General features: G+C 40.0%; 1 protein-coding gene across 8 annotated transcripts in view; it reads left to right on the top strand.

Moving 5' to 3' along the window:
• The window catches only part of PID1 (phosphotyrosine interaction domain containing 1), a 240,117-nt gene extending 222,694 nt beyond the window's left edge, over positions 1 to 17,423 (top strand). For all 8 annotated transcript variants that reach the window (XM_082464661.1, XM_082464659.1, XM_082464660.1 and 5 more), the window contains one exon: positions 15,258 to 17,423. In XM_082464661.1, the coding sequence (XP_082320787.1) occupies positions 15,258 to 15,734 (477 nt within the window). In that variant the 3' untranslated portion in view covers positions 15,735 to 17,423. The remainder of the gene's footprint in view (positions 1 to 15,257) is intronic.
• The last annotated feature ends 437 nt before the right edge of the window (positions 17,424 to 17,860 follow it).

The following is a 17,860-nucleotide window of genomic DNA, read 5'->3' as shown; positions in this document are numbered from 1 at the left end:
TCCCTGGATTTAGGTGCTCCAGTACGATTAGAGTAGAATTTGTCACGTGTCACTAAGCTAGATTAATTCAGTCAGCATGAGGGGGTGGATTTTGATCACAAACTTACCCTTCCGGAGATGGACATTGCTTAGTCAACTACATATGCTCATAAAAATCTTTTTATTTTCTACTTAAATTAACGTTGAGTCAGGGGCACATATACTCATTTATCTTCTTTTTATTTTTTAGTATGAAATAATTTTAGACACAAAAATGTTGAAAAGTTATTATAAACTACTTCTATATGTATGATTCTAAAATGTTTATTTACTTGATCATTCATTTCCCATCCCCCCTTTCATGATAAGAGATGATGCCCCTGTACTTCGGGGTGTAGTTCCTAGAAGCTAGGGTATTATATCACCATTCTTATGTATCCTTATATCTATCTATCTATATTTATATATAAGGTTACTCTCTTATAAAATACCAAAATCAGATAATTAACATTTATACAGTACTATTATGTTATCTAAAGTCCTTATTGATATTTTGAAAGTTGTGGACTAATGTACTTTATATCAAAAGAAAAATAAATGATGGCCCAGGATGCAATCCAGGATTACATGACTGGTCTCTTTAGTGTCCTTTAATCTAGAGCAGATTCCCTTTTTTTTCCCTTCTGTCTTTCTGACCTTTTTGTTTTTGAAGTTTAAACCGTACCCTCTATTTGGGTTTGTCCAACATTTCCACATGATCAGGTTCAGGTGATTAGCAGGGAGGTCACAGAAGTGATGCCGTGTCCTTCACAGTGCACATTACTTTGTCACTTGCTTGTGATGGGGTCTGCTAAGTTTCTCTCCTGAAAATTGACTACTCTCCATTTGTAATTACTAGGCGTCTTGTGGGGAGATACTTTGAAGTTATATAAATATCCAACTTCTCAGCAGACATTTAGCCCCTTGTTTTAGCGTTCATTGATGCTTATTCTTGCTTGAACCGTCTATTACTACGGTGGTTGCCAAATGGTGATTCTCTAATCTCATCATCTCTACCTTTATTAGTTTTTACTCTATTATAAGAACTTTTCTTCTCTCCCATTAACTTTATCTATTTATATCAACATTGACTCGTGGAGTCTTACTTATTTTGTGGGTTGTAATCATTACTATCATTATTTATTTTGATGGTCAAATTGTCCTCAGTTTGGTAAACAGGAGCCCCTTTAAAAGCTGGTGCCCTGTCCTTTGGACATATTTCTGTCATTCTTTGAGCACTTTCCTACTTTCTGGCACAGCATATTTCAAGATCATCTCATACTTTTCAAGTGCCAGCTCTGGAATCAACTATTTCTCTAGGAAGGGCTGGTTCCTTTCAGTGGAGAATGGTATTTAGAAACCAGGATTTAGGTTTCAGGTGTGTGCCTTGCTACTGGCATATCACTGCTGCAGAGTCTCTCAGTGGTCACTGCTGAGAGAAATAGGAGTGTGTGTGTGAATGTATGCATTTACACACAAGCACACTTCTGTATCAGTGTCAATGTTTACTGCATATACAGCAGTATATGAGAGTGTCTGTTTCTTCACAGCCTTGCCAGCACAATGTGAGCCATACTTTTTAATTTTCACCAGTCTGATAGGTGAGAAAGGCATCTCCGTGTAGTTTTAGTTTGCATTTCTCTAGTTATGAGTAGACGTTTTACATAACAATCAGGTAAGACATATTCTAGGAGTTACGTTTAGTTTTTTACAAAATGTGTAAGTGTTGTAGCTGACCACACATTTTTAAGTATATAGCAAATATTTCCATCATACATTTAAATAGTTGCAAAGGATTTAATTTTGATCAAATTTTAAATACTGTAATTTTAAATACAATTGCTACATGGCTTTTTAAAATGTAGTCAATATAACCTAAATACCAAACCAGCATCTGTTTATTTTTTTATCTTTATTTATTTATTTGTTTATTTATTTATTTATTTTTTTAACATCTTTATTGGAGTATAATTGCTTTACAATGGTGTGTTAGTTTCTGCTTTATACCAAAGTGAATCAGCTATACATATACATATACCCCCATATCCCCTCCCTCTTGTGTCTCCCTCCCACCCTCCCTATCTTACCCCTCTAGGTGGTCACACAGCACCAAGCTGATCTCCCTGTGCTATGCGGCTGCTTCCCACTAGCTAGCTATTTTACATTTGGTAGTTTACAAAATATCATGAACAAGCTCTTCTTTAACAATCATAAACTTTATCACATTTCATTCCTGGTCTCTAATAACCCTTCTATTTCCCACAGAATGTCATCCTAATATAAGTAAGTGTATGCTTGAAAGTCTTCTATTTATTACCCTGTGAGATGACATACAGTGTTGGATATTCAAATCAGAAATCTCATCCCGTACCAAACTTTGCTAATAATTTCAGGGAAACAAGTAATCAGAAGGCACAAGCAAAATCAGCTGACATCTGGGACTGTCAGTGCGTCTCTTTCAGTCCTTTCTTGCTGCATCAGAGACAGTCTAGCCCAAATTAACATAGAAGATACCTTATTCTATATGCCGTTATACTACTTACACAGAATTATGAAACATCACCATTTTATACTTCGTTACGTAGCCTACGAGACATTTTCCTGGAAGCCATGTGCCGTAACTCCAGCACAAGCAACTCTAGGCAAACAAGTACATCCTACATAAAGTATTCCATAGATAAGGACTTGCCTGCTAGCAAATAGCAGGTCTGCTGTTAACAAATTGACGAGGAGATTATTTCTCTCTTTTCTAGCGTCATCTCCCCTCTCCCTGAAGAAAGGGAGAGAACGGATTTCAGAACTGCTGTTTAATCATCTATTTCCCACTCTGTCACACGTCCTCTGATATATATCACACACACACACACACGCACACACATATATATAGGGTTGGCCAAAAAGTTTGTTCGTGTTTTTTCCCGTATGCTGGCTCTAGTAGCACTTACTTGTCTTTAACTTCATTCGAAACAATTTTGTTAGATTGTATTGTGACAGCTGTCATATCAGGGTACATTTAAAAAAAATCTTACCAAGATTGGCGAATTTTTGTGTAGCCGTTTTAATATTGAAGATGGAAGAAAAAAAGCAACATTTTCGTCATATTATGCTTCATTATTTCAAGAAAGGTAAAAACGCAACTGAAATGCAAAAAAAGATTTGTGCAGTGTATGGAGAAGGTGCTGTGACAGATCAAAAGTGTCAAAAGTGGTTTGCACAGTTTCATGCTGGAGATTTCTCGCTGGACGATGCTCCACGGTCGGGTAGACCAGTTGAAGTTGATAGCGATCAAACCTAGACATTAATTGAGAACAATCAACGTTATACCACACGGGAGATGGCCGACATACTCAAAATATCCACATCAAGCATTGAAAATCATTTGCACCAGCTTGGTTATGTTAATCGCTTTGATATTTGGGTTCCACATAAGTTAAGCAAAAACAACCTTCTTGACTGTTTTTCCGCATGCGATTCTCTACTGAAACATAATGAAAACGTTCCATTTCGAAAACAAATTGTGATGGGCAATGAAAAGTAGATACCGTACAACAATGTGGAACGGAAGAGATCATGGGGCAAGTGAAATGAACCACCACCAACCACACCAAAGGCCGGTCTTCATCCGAAGAAGGTGATGTTGTGTATATGGTGGGATTGGAAGGGAGTCCTCTATTATGATCTCCTTCCGGAAGACCAAATGATTAATTCCAACAAGTACTGCTCCCAGTTGGACCAACTGAAAGCAGCACTCGACCAAAACCATCCAGAATTAGTTAACAGAAAACGCGAAATGTTCTATCAGGATAACTCAAGACCGCATGTTTCTTTGCTGACCAGGCAAAAACTGTTACAGCTTGGCTGGGGAGTTCTGATTCATCCGCCATATTCACCAGACATTGCACCTTCAGATTTCCATTTACTTTGGTCTTTACAAAATTCTCTTAATGGAAAAAATTTCAATTTCCTGGAAGACTGTAAAAGGCACCTGGAACAGTTCTTTGCTCAAAAAGATAAAAAATTTTGCAAAGATGAAATTACGAAGTTGCCTGAAAAGTGGCAGAAGGTAGTGGAACAAAATGGTGAATACGTTGTTCAATAAAGTTCTTGGTGAAAATGAAAAATGTCTTTTATTTTTATGTAAAAACTGAAGGAACTTTATGGCCAACCCAATATATATATAAATAATTGACATTTTCAAAAATTGTTTTCTAAAATATAATACATGTGTAAGTTAAAATATTTCTCTGGTTTGAGTTAGCCTTACAATTAGTATGTATATCCATTGGTCAGGACAACATGAATATATTGCAAATTTTGATAAATAATTATAAGTAAAAGGTAGTTTTATTAGAAAACTAACTCAATGAAATGGATGAGATAATTTTTTAATTGAAATTTTTATTGAGAGAATCGATTCACATGCAGTTGTAAGAAGTAATCCAGAGAGACCCCATATACATTTCACCCAGTATTCTCCAATGATCACACTTTGCAAAACTATAATTTAATATCACATTCATACAATCCACCAATCTTATTCAGATTTGCCCAGTTTTACTTGTACTCATTTATGTGTGTATGTGTATTTAGCCCTATACAATTTTCCTACATGTGGAGATTCATGTATCTATCCCCACAGTCAAGACACTGAACAAGTCCCTCACAATAATGACTCATGTTTCTCTTTTATAACCACCCCCCCCCACCACCATTCACCTCCATCACTAACCCCCGGTGACCACTAATCTGTTCTCTATTTCTAAAATGTTTTCATTTCAGAAATGATATATAAATGGAATCATACAGTATGTAATCTTTTGGGATATTTTTTTCCACTCAGCAGAATTCCCTGGCGATTCATCCAAGTTGTTCCATGTATCAGTAGTTCATTTTTTCTAGCTGAATAGTACTCCATGGAATGGATGTGTCACAGTTAACTGTTCACCTGTTGAAAGGCCTCTGGACTGATTCTAGTTTTGGGCTATTACAAATAAAGCTACCTTGAACATTCACGTAAAGGTTTTGTTTGACCATAAGTCTTCATTTTTCTGGACTACTTGGTAATTCCATGTTTAGTTAGCCTCACAGTACCTCTCTTGTTTCAAACCTCCACTGGCCTTCTATTAAGAGCTCTAGACTTGTAGCCAGTAGATTGGTGTGTTTATTTTATTACCTTCAACCAAATGTTGTCTCTAAGTTATTCTTTCTAAATGTTTAGTGCCTTTCCTGGCCCATTCCTAACAAGTTGTGTGCTAAGGAAAATGAATTGATAAAGTGCTATAAGGACAAAAATTGGTGACATTTTTTTACCTGTCACCAGTGCTTGTCCCCTGAATCCATTTGTCAGGATAGCACACAGGCAGTGTGCTTCATACTGATTTATCATTTAGAGAATTTTCTCATTGTGAACATTTAAGGGCCTAGAGAGCTCTACTGAATTTCTCGCTTTGTGGTATATTCCACGGATTAGAAGGCAGAAGGGGAGATATCAGACCTGTCTCGAAATAAACTGTTCTTGTGCCACTGAGTAGAACAGTGGTTTAACCCTCCTTGGGCCAGCTCACCAGAAGGGGCCAGATGAGGGAATGTATGTTTTAATGTGATGTCATTTTTATTAAGTGACTTTGTCTTCCGAAGCACACTTCAGAGCCTTCTAGATAAATTGCTTCTGTCTTTGACAGTGACAATGACAATATTTCCAAGCTTCACACATCCAAGAGCCAACTGACAGGACAAATTGCACATTGGGACTGCTTGATAAATGCAAGATGGGACACAGTGTCTCAAGTCACTCTGCATCAGTGGAACTAAGCTGTAATATGAATAACAGAAATAAATCTGTCACTTAAATTCCTAATTGTGAGACACATGCTGTATTTAACAGCGGAAGCAATGTTCATCTCTTTGTTAGAATGCAAAAATAGCACATAATTATTTCTTGATATTGGGTCTTAGTAAATTTGCTTTCCCCCCCCATGATATACATTTACATAATAAAAAAGAAAATATATCTTCCAGTAAATTTTTTATTAATATTTTTATAGATTATATCAGCATAACCCATTCCAATACTTGGGAAGAACTGCTAAACAATAAAAAAAAAGTATTATCAATATGTGTGGACTTAGGAAAGCTACTGAAATAAATAAATAGCACTAAACAAAGGCACATGCATAAATGTGCTTCAGAGGATATGCATGTTAGAAAATCTACATTCTACTGCCAGCATTGTTGCTACTACTGGGAAAAAAATGAGTAAGTCTGTAAGCCTTTCTGGGTCATCACCAACCCCTTCAGGGATAACCGAAATGTGCTGTTAAAGTCAGAGGCAGGCTTACCCTAGGGAGCCAGGCTCACCCCCTACCTCTTGGTCAGCCAACCAAGCCTGGCCAAAGAGGTATAAGGCAAAAGACTTTGAAGGATGGCCTTATGGGGAATGGCAACAATTGGTCCTCATCCTTGTCTAGCCATAGGATGGCTGGGTCTCCTCTTATCCTGATGAGGATGAGGTAGATCTGCCAAAAAATAGGCCCCAGAATGGTACCCAAGACTCACTCTGGAGAAGAAAACCATAGTTTTGATCCAGAATCATCTGGGCTTCTTAGGAAGGACTTAAAAGAGCCTGAAGGGCTGAGGAGTAGGACCTTCGAGCTATTGCAATGAGAAAGGATGCCCAGATCTGCAGTGAACTGAGCCCAGGCCTCTCAGGCAAACTGCCCTGGGTTAAGGGCTGTGCCAAAGCCTGCTCACCGTGGTGCCTGGCGCCTAGAGCTATTCCACATCTCTTGTCGTCTGGTGTGCTCTTTGGCCCACAAAGAGCAGGGTAGGGGCACACTTAGCACGTGTTGACTATTTACTCTTTGGAATTATTCTTTGAAATAGGGATTGTTTGCTTTGTAAAGAACCATTTCAGAGTCCTTTAGGAATATGATATCTGAATATTAAGTATGCACTCCTGTCACCTTCTTTCAATTATTGATGCTAGCATCATAATTTAAATCCCTGAGCTATGCAAACACATCTCAGGTTAAGGGCAGTTTGACTCCGATTCCAACCTCCTTTTAGAATGTTTAACAAGTCCTGGTAGAGTGCCTGTCACCTTTCTGTGTCCCTGACCAGACCTTGGTCTCAGTGTGGACACTTGAAGAAATGGCCAGAGAGAAGTAGATGATATAAGCATGAAAAAAAGTGTCCAGATCCTCTTCTGGAGAAGAGATTGGAGTAGTGGAAAGAACCTTGGCCTTGTGGTGGAGACCTTCATTCCACACCTTGCTCTTTCAGGGACCAGCTGTGTGATTCAGGGCAAGTATCAGAATCATCATCTCTGCAACAAAGGGGTGGTGTTAGGTTGGTCTGAATGTCCCCATTTAGCTCTAAAAGCCCATAATGCTGATGATATACCTTTGAGTCATTAGGAATTTATTGCAATATAATTATCAGTACCTTGAGTTTGAACACCGGGAAAACTTGCTCTTTGGATCTCCAAGATAAAGGAAGAGACCTAAGAAGAGTAGAATAGATGCTGGGCAGCCTAAAACAACTTATAATTTTACTATGAGATTTCAATGAAGGCAGATTAGTTAGATGTGCCTGGAACACCCTGGGAGTGAAAACACAGGTGTCAAGTGAGGCCAGGCACCCCACCTGTCTAGTCGCCAGGGCAAATGGAGAGTACCAGTGGCATTTTAGCTGCCGGTCCATCTTGTTTGGGAGGCAGAGTCAGCCTTGTATCTCCTACCTCCTTCACTTCCTAGCCCTCACTCACTTTCCCTCTTCCTTGGCACTCTTCCAAAGACATTGACCTGCCTGGTCCTCTACCACAGTAACATCTCAGGAAGCCAAACTACAGTGAACGTAAAGTCTAATAAGCCTTCATGAGACACTGCTTGACCCAAGGAATAGACTCTAAATGGGGACTTTTTTCATCCCAGTTATGCCATATGAGAGGAAAGACCTTTTTGAACCCAAGAGAAGTTTTCCGATTCATCAAAAACATTCCCAGAGGCCCATGCATGTTCTCCTCCCTGACGCCAGACTTGCCTACGTAATGCTGAGTTCTGTAAACTCAGTCGTAAGAATCTTCTATGTAGTTGGAATGTCAGCCCCAAGAGGGCAGAGAGTTTTATCAATTTTATTCACTGATACACCTGGTTCCCAGTAGATGCTTAGTGAATGCTTATCAAATGAAAATACAGGTAAATAAATTTAATTTTCAAGCCCAAGGCTAATCAATTTCATTTTTCTCACAATAACTTCATAGATTTCACTGTACACAGTATTTATCCTTTAATATTGTCTTCATGGCTTAAAGCAGATTATACAAGTTCAAGGTCATGGTTAGCATTACTTCTGTCTTTGCATTGTGGATTGTTAGGTCATTGGCGTATTGGATCCATCCCCACTCTTCAAAGTGCTTAGTGGATTCTTGCTCCTCTGTGACCAGCCAGGAAGGAGTAGATTCAAGCCTACATCATAAATCTCAGGATTTTGTCCTTTCCCTTTTCTCTGAAATGTGCAGATGGGAATTCATGTGAGAGCAGAAGAGCGTGATTCTGGTATTTGGCCTACGAGTAAGAGTGGCTTTTCTTTTTCTCATCTTTTGCCTTGTAACCCAAAAGCTATTGGGATTCCCAGTTACGTTTTCTCCATCCTGTGTTTATATCGTCTTATTTTATGTCAGCTGGGGAAAGGAAGTCTCCTACAGACAATGAAAGAGCAGCAAGATCTTTTATATCCCAAGAAAGGCCTCTGGAGAATCTTTGTTCTTGACGTGTCATCCTGGAGAAACCCCATAGTAAACTGAACCAAAGTCAAGGCTTCCAAAGTTAGGAAGCTGGGCTTATCCAGCCTGGAAGGTGGAAGACCCCAGGAAACCAGGTGCTTGGGTTCTTACGTGATCATCCACTCCATCTCACATCTTCATTTAGGGACCCCGGTATTACCCCTTCCATCTGGCTGTCCAGTGTAAGGTAAGATGAGCCAGGGTCCTAAACAAGGGTTTTTCAGACCAGAATGAAATATGCACTGGCCACCAAGAGGAAGGAACGGAACGGTGCTGTCTCGGCCAGAAGGATGCATGACAGGCAAGCAGGGTTTGTTTTGCATCAGATGAGAAGGGAATGGTGATTCATGAATGGAGAGCTGGCTGGGGTGTTGGAAAACTCATGGGTGGGAAGGAGAAATTCTGAGGACACTGGTCTCACCTGATCTGACGCTGTAAATGCTGCAGACACTCTGGCGGGCCCCTTGGCTTCGTGGCCTCTCTGTATTTTTACACGCCATGAATATCCTCGAATACTTTCTTCAGCTGGGATTAGGCAAGGCCGATTCACACACATTACAAACGTCTGTGTCTGGGCATCAGTTTGTGCCATTGAATGACACAGAGGGAAAAACTTTTCATTTTTCTTTGCTCTGTTTGTTTATTTCTCTCTGAATGATTCATAAGCTTCTTGCCCAAAGCCTGTGTCTGCAACCATGGAAAAGATGCCAGTATTTATTTCCAACGGGTTGTTACTCCTCCTGAAGCATCTTCTTGTCATCTTCCAAGTCCCTTTCTCCCAGCACCTGGGGAGGTGGCGTCTTGAAAAAAATTCTGTCTACCATTTTGGACACGTAGGGAACGATTTCGTGACTCTGTGTTTCTCGTCTGCTTTGCGGCTCTGGAAAACTGCAACCCCTAAGGATGAGGCTCAGAAGGGACTAATTCATGTAGAAAACATTCACTTCTTTCATATTTTCATAGACGGGCAGGATCACAGGGTTCGCATTCACAGACCCTACATTGCTGCACAGCTGTATCCGTGGTGGAAGCCCTGAGGCGGCCTTGCACACTGGTCCTGTGTTCTCACTCATAAAGAGGATGTGCCTACAGAGGGTGTGAAAGCAAGTCTCCCACATGAGGAAGGCTGGCAAGAAGGGATCTCTATATACAGTGAGAGTAAATCCCTGCAAGAGTGTTGACATAAAAGGATACATGGATAAAGCCCTGTATTTCAAGGGTTTCTATTTATTGAGACACATGTACTCTGTGGTCCCATAACCACAGACGGCATGGCTGCATGCACAGCATAACTGAATCTTTCGTATTTTGAGATAATTAATTTTTTAAAAAAGTTTTTACTCTATGTCCCTTGAAAAGCAGAGCCATAAGGCACATTTCTATTAAATTATATATATAAAAAATTAAAGAGAAATTCACTTTTTTAAAGCCTGAATAGTTTTTTTTTTTTTCAGTGACTTAGAGTCAACAATATGGGTGAATGCCAGACTCTGGAGAACTTAATGGGATCATTAGGATATCTGCAGGCAGGTAGTAAATAATTGACTTATTAGGGGAAAGTGCACAGAGTCAGGATTCTGGAACTCGGGCCAGTAAGGGTGATAGCAGGGCTGATTTACAGGGGTCATTCTGAGGGGAGAGTGTCTTGGTACATCATTTTATCATTTTGCATTCCATTTTCAAGGAAACTCTACTTAGAGATTTCTTTTTTATTCCATGTCTAGGGAAACTCTATTCAGATAATTCTTTTCCTGTACTTCTTTAAGAAGTACCAACTTGTTAACATTATTTTCTGTATTTATGTAATCTCATGGGATTTCAGACAAAGTTGTCAACTCCCCAAAGGTAACAAAACAAAATTTCATTGACTTCCCAAGGTTCACCCAGTGGTATAAGTTAGACCCTCTGACTCATGTTCTGTGTTGGCCACACCTTACAGGAACCAGAGAGCAGTTCATTACCGGGACTGTTTAGGAAGGTTTGGGCAGGGTTAGTGCATTTTTATCAGAGAAGACTCACCTAAGAGCCTTGCCAAGAGGCTGGTATTTTCAAGCAGCAGGACTGGAGCTGCCATCACGGGAGAATCGGCGGTTCTCTGGCGTTTCAGATGCATGTTTGCTAATTCTGTGCTTGGAGGAAGGGCATGTCTGTCCACTACAGCCTCTGTGGCCTCCACTGCAAATCCCAGTTGAGAGCAGACATAAGTCGTGGTGCTCCAGCGAACACTTGGTGTGAACTTTGGCCCTTGTCAATATCGCAGTTGAGAGGCGTCAGCACATAATCTGCTCTTAGCCCGCCTCCATATGCAGGTTTAGGAATACTTCGCAAGATGAAGCTAATGGAATATTCAGGATCAGTGCTGGTAGAACTTGTTTATGTCTCTCTTTTCACAGAAAACTTTTGGAAAGATGCCGGAAGTCTGCAGTTCTTTAGATTAAACATTTTTTTTCTTTGATTTCGTTGTAAATAGATTATACGTGTTTCTGAGTTTTAGAAAACAGATAATATACATATTATAAACATATAATATATAATAAATATTTGCAAAAAGTGTATAATATATATTTATATAAAACATATATATTACCTTATTATTTTGTGCTCCGTTTTACCTGAAAAGTTTAGGTTTTTGAATCTTACTTTCTGCAGTTATAAAACAAGAATAAATTTTAAAGAAATGCCCAGGCATGGAAGGGAGTGTCATTTACAAAAGCATGAAACAACAGAATGCTATTCTTTCTTTGGGAGGACCCACTGCTTCTAGGGTGTTCATACAAAGCTAAAATTTCTCTTACAGCCCAAAGATGGGAAAAATGAATAAGTGGCTGAAAAATGAAACTACAAGGAAATGACTCTCATCTAATAACAAAGTGGTCTAGGAATTCAATACCCCAGTGCTACCACCCCATCTAAGGTTCTTGTCTTTAAAATCGGGTTAGTGATAATAATATTCCATCCTGACCTACAGGGTTGTCAATGGATCTAATGCATACAAAGTGCTTTTTACCTAAAGTGTGATACAAATGTTAGTTATTACTATTCAGTGTGTGGCTTGATTTGGCTGCAGATGTATATAAACAGCAATGTGGGACCTTATGCTTGGTGCGTAGTGTCTTGTTTAGGTGATACTAGTGAAACTGGGCCACTAAATAAATATTACTTTCCTAGTAACTTTAGTACCAAGAGATTACATCTATGTATACATTGAACCTCAGTGTTTAAAAAATTTTTTTATATAAGTGTCTACATATAATTAAATAGCTTTCATTGTTGTCGTATTAAACTCTTTGAGCTATAATCTCTGCTCCATTCTTCTCTCTAGCACACTTCCAAAATAAAACTTTATTTCCCTTAAAATCTTTAGTTTTTAAGTAATAAATATTTGTGAGAGGAATACATTTTTTTCTTAGTTGTCAAAATTTTACTATTATTAAGTTGTCAAAATTTTACTATTATTAAGTTGCTTTCCATTGGAGGGAACCATCAACAACTTACAATAAAGTTTTTAAAACTCATCCTTTAATTATATCATGATAGAAGCCACCGTATAATTTTTTTTAATTGTGTTTGTGTGTGTGTGTGTGTGTGTGTGTGCGAGAGAGAGAGAGAGAGAGAGAGATTAAAGCACATCAAAGGAGATTCCCTCCCTCTGAAGAATGTTTCTATCAAATATAACAAATATAAACATAGTTATTTCTAGTTTCCGGGGGGACAGTAAGAAAGAATACTTTTCACATCAAACGCTAAAACTAGTTTCCTCCATTTGCTTTTCCACTTCCAAAAGTAAAGATGTCATAGAAAGGAATGAGGTATTGATACATGGTACATCTTGGATGAACCTTGAAAACATTATGCTAAGTGAAAGAAGCCAGACACAAAAGGTCACATATTTTGTGATTCTAATTGTATGAACTATCCAGAATAGTAAATCCATAACGACAGAAAGCAGATTGGTGGTTGCCAGGGGCTGGAGCGAGGGGACGGTGGAGAGTAACTGCTTAATGGGGCCTGGGTCTCCTTTGGGGGTGATGAAAATACTTTGGAACTAGACAGAGCTGATAGTTGTATAGCATTTTGACTGCTAAATGCCTGAAGCATTTGACTGAAGCATACATTTTAAAATGGTTAATATTATGTAATGTGAATTTCACCTCAATTAAAAAAATAAAATTGTTAAAAGTTAATAAAGATATCATAAATACCATATACAGAAAGCACATTTTCAGTAAGTATTATAAGTCAAGAGCCTTATCTTGTGCATTTCCTAACAAAGCCATCTTTAGTATGTGACTCCAATGCAGAGTGACAAGGAGCTAACTATTCAACCAGTCGCCTTCCTGGGGAGTATAGGCACTTGCAGTGTCTGTCTGAGTATTTTCCCCCTTCAGGGTATTGCCAAGTATTGTCAGTTTCACCTCTGAATCTCCTTCCCATCTGTCCCCACTGTCCTTTCCCACTACCTCCACTCCTAAGTCAGGCCACCCCCGTCTCCTGGTTGTGCTGATGCCACAACTTCCTGCCTGAGCATTCCACTGCTAGGCAGCTCTCCCCGTCCGTCTTTCTTCCTGGCATCTGTCAAGTCGTCCAAGTTCACAACCTCCATCAAATCCAGGTACGCCTTGGACTGTAGCCCCTCAGCGGCATTCCATCAAGAGCAGAGAAGACCTTACTCCTCAGAGTACATGCAAGGCCAGCTTTCAAAGTTCAGCCTGTTTTGATCCAGCGGTCATGGACCATCTGTCTCTTCTTCATGGCTGTCTTAGGCCAAATGTGTGGTCAGGCCAAAGTGCCCCATGTGCCCAAACAGGTGAGGCCTTTCCCCACTGCAGCCCCTACCTTCCTGCTCCTTCCTCCTCCTCACCATCTGATTTGCTGGGCTCCCATCTGGGTTTTGAAGCTCTGATGCCTTGAAATCCAATGACTCCCCTCCCGGAGGTGTTCCATGAGCACGGTGGGTGCCATCACTGGCTCTGCTAAATGCTCAGGGTACTTTGTGGTACCCTTCGCCTACCCTTTTCATGGGCTGACTCGCATCATAGTTGTATCTGTGCATGTGCAAAGGGCTGGTGGTTTGTCCAGGACCACCCACCCGGTGAACTGAGGAGCTAGGATTTATTCGCATCTTCACCTGCCTCAAAAGACGGTGCTCTGAACACATATTCAGCTACTTTCTTCCCACTGATTTTGGACCTCTCCAGCCTCCCTCTCCCCCATGCCCAGCTGGCACATTGCCATTGTACGTAATAGATTCCTAATAAATATTTCTAGAATGGGCAGCACTTGTGCCTCTTTACTAAGAAGTCATCTTTTTAAAGGGACTAGCCAATGAACTCTTGTATGAGAGATAACCAAAACACAAAAAGATGCAGCAGGACTTAACGTCTGTGTCCTGAACTTTTTGTCTGTGGACTTTATTGTCCCACTAAACAGAAACATTGATTTGGAATCATTGTGGCTAAATGTCCTTGCTCAGTTCTCACCATTTCTCTGGACCTTTTTCTGGTCTTTTTTCCCTAAAATTCATAGCACTTACATCCGTGCTTCTAATTTTGAGCCAAATTACATACTATTTTGTGTTATTTCTTAAATGATTTCTTCAGTTTTATGTGTTTCCATAATGCAGGTGCCCAGTGGTAGAGGGTCTATCCATGTTGACAAGTGAAAAAAAACAAAAATGAGAGAATGAACATCTTTTCTTGGTATATCATAAACCAATTTTTTAAAGGACACTATCTGAATCACTTGGAATTATTTTTCTTTGCTTTACTATTGCCCGTCTAGCTATGTGATAAACCAAGGTTCTAATCTTAACCTGTCTGTAGATCTTTCATTTTTTATCACTCTAACCAGATGCCCATCGGTTCAAAAATTGCTTAAACATTATCTTGGTGAGAAAACAATCATGTTTTAGGCCATAATTTAAATAGAACAGTTTTTGTGTCCTTGGCATTTGCTAGAAGCAAGTAGCTTAAGTGAAATCAGACATTTAGTGATTTGGAAAGAGAACCAGAGTGGGAGAAAAGTTTAATAAAGATTTTGGTTTTCGGAAGCAACATCCTTTTGACTCCTTCTTATCATTAAATTCTGCGTGTGTTTTTGGTTGAAAATAAACTTCAAGTGGATTTATGGTGTCAAAGAAGTGCCAAATTTGGAAAAGATCATAATCATTCATTCTAATTTGAGTTTAAAAGGGGACTGAGGGAGGGAGAGTAGTTCTCTAAAACTCGAATTTTTAAAGTTTAACCCTATTTTTAAATTTCAGTACCTTTGCCAAGGGGTCAACTTGTTAGGGAGAAAAAATATAAATTCTGATGACAGTTATTCTTTTAGGGATCAAGAAAGATGTCTCTCCATCCTTCCAGGGTGACGCCATGATTGTTTGAGAACATCAGTGAACAACGAGAACCAAGAGCCTACTGCTGACCTCTTCCTTTTTCTTCCTCTCTTCCTTCTGCAGGTGACCTATCTGGGTAAGGTCCCCACCACAGGCATGCAGTTTTTGTCAGGCTGCACAGAAAAGCCGGTCATCGAGCTCTGGAAAAAGCACACGCTAGCCCGAGAAGACGTCTTTCCAGCCAATGCCCTCCTGGAAATCCGGCCGTTCCAAGTGTGGCTCCATCACCTCGACCACAAAGGGGAGGCCACGGTGCACATGGATACCTTCCAGGTGGCCCGCATTGCCTACTGCACCGCCGACCACAACGTGAGCCCCGACATCTTCGCCTGGGTTTACAGGGAGATTAATGACGACCTGTCCTACCAGATGGACTGCCACGCTGTCGAGTGCGAGAGCAAGCTGGAGGCCAAGAAGCTGGCCCACGCCATGATGGAGGCCTTCAAGAAGACTTTCCACAGTATGAAGAGCGACGGCCGGATCCACAGGAATGGCTCCTCGGAAGAGGTGTCCCAGGAATTGGAATCCGATGACGGCTGAGTGAACTGAGGATGCTTCAGCAAAGGCAGCATTGGTCAAGGAGTTCAAGATGAGCAATGAATAAGCAATGATTCAAATTTGGGATGAAAAGACTGCCAAATTATTGGCTGACCAAGCTTTTTAAATTCAGAAGGGCAATTCTAAATCTAAAGAAATGTATTATTAAAGTAATTACATTGAAATCTGCTGCTGCTGTGACTATGAGGAAGGTGGGAGTGTGGTTGGGGAGGAAAGTTCTAGACTCTGTTCTTCTTCTTCTTCTTCTTTTTTTGTTTTCTCATTTTCCAATGCCTCCCTGTAGGAGCTCTCCATGCCGATTTTCAGCGCTCTCAGGCAAATACACTGCGGCTGTTTATTTGATGGACCATCCCAACTTGCCTTATGAAACCCAACAAGAATGTTAGATGCCCCTATAGGATCCCTAGTTGTGTGGGGAGGTGGTGAGTGCTGTTACTGTCGAGGAGGCCTCTGGACTAAAGGAACACCTCGGGCTGCTCCTGAGAGCTCCTCTCCCCTGGCTGGTTTCAGATTCTCTCCTCAGTAAGCAAATCAGCACAGCCGTTATTGAGCTTTACAACTAACAACCTGATAGTTGGCAGTTAATTCACAGTTAAAGGTAATGCTTTTATTACATAAGTGTATCAAGTAGTACCCTCTTATTGTATTCACTTCATCTATCTTCTTAGAATACTTGCAGCTACTAATAGCCCCTTTCCTCCGCCTGCCCCATCCTCCCTCTCTGCCCTTCCAGTCTGCACCACCATCCCTACAGAGATGCAGCCTCACCCTACACTGCAGGACACCAAAAGGGAAGAAAATAACCAAGCAGATGAAAGAAACAATCAAACAGAGTGGGAGTTTCAAACTACCACCACCACCACAGATAGTTTGGAAAAAGGGAATGAGTTATCAGCGACTGAACAAGCTCCATGTGGGCTGTCCTTTCTTCAACCCCGATTTATGGTAACTTATTTAGTTGATGGTCCTTTCTGATGAACCTTTCATGGCAAGCTTCAAATCTGAGTTGGTATCACTAAGGAATCTTTGACCCATCACTCAACACTACACTCGAGTAGGAAACAAATGATATAAACCAGACTTATCTAGAGAACCTATGTCCATTCTAAAGGGAAATCTGACCTTCTTATCTTCCAATTGGATTGATCTCTTAGGGTCAGAGTTGCCAGTTTGTTTGGTATTTCTAATGAGAAATTCTCACTAAGAGAGCCTGAGTTTTCTCAGTTTGATGGATCTTTAAATATCATAAATGCAGAGAGTCAATATTGAATGACATTCAAAGTATTGGTTAAAATCCATGCATTTAAGGCCGAGAGCAGATGACTAGTTTTCCAGGTACTGCTCCTTTCTGAAAGTCTGTTTTGAATCCTGGGAATAATTTTAGGGGCACTAGGACACCTTACAGAAGCCTTAAATGAGAGTTTATTGAATCCAGAGAGCAGTGGTGTCGGCGTTTTGGTCTGTGTATCTGTGTGTCCATGTATGCGTTTGTGTGTGTGTACGTGTGCCCCCGAGTGTGGGTCCAGTCTTAAGGCATGTAGAATAAGCATGGAGTCATATTGAGGGGAATGCACCTCTTGGAGATATGCTTGCTGCTTCACAACAAATGTAAACTACTCTTTAGCATAAATGCATTCATTCTTTAATAAAAAATATGTTTGCATTAATAAAGCTGAGGAGTTTCATATTTTATATGTCGTTCCTTTTTTAAGTAAAGAAAACCTGAAGGACAAAATAGATCAGATTGACTAAATAGGGAATTCTCTCTAAAAATATGTTAAAACTTGGTCATCAATAACCCATTCCTGGACGGTGTTAAAAAAATAATCTTGTTTTATTTTCTAATGCTCTATTTATATGTAAAAATGACTGCCCCTTCATTGAGATGGTAACATGTCGATAATTGAAAGAGTTATTTAGTGTGATGGGCTTATTTCAGAGGTGAGTCTTCTGGAATATTTTACAAATCATGGCTATTTATAAAATCTCACGTGCTTCTTGGGAGAACCTGCACTGAAATCAGGGAAGGTAAACACAGAATAAGTCCTTCTGACAGAACTGGTTAAAAATGTCTCCTTCAAGCCATGATTTCTCAGAACAGCCCCATT

Source organism: Balaenoptera physalus, assembly GCF_965194825.1.
Source record: "Balaenoptera physalus genome assembly, chromosome: 6".
Taxonomy (NCBI): Eukaryota; Metazoa; Chordata; class Mammalia; order Artiodactyla; family Balaenopteridae; genus Balaenoptera; species Balaenoptera physalus.
Note: the sequence above shows the minus strand (reverse complement) of the source record. Positions and strands in the feature narration are given on the sequence as shown.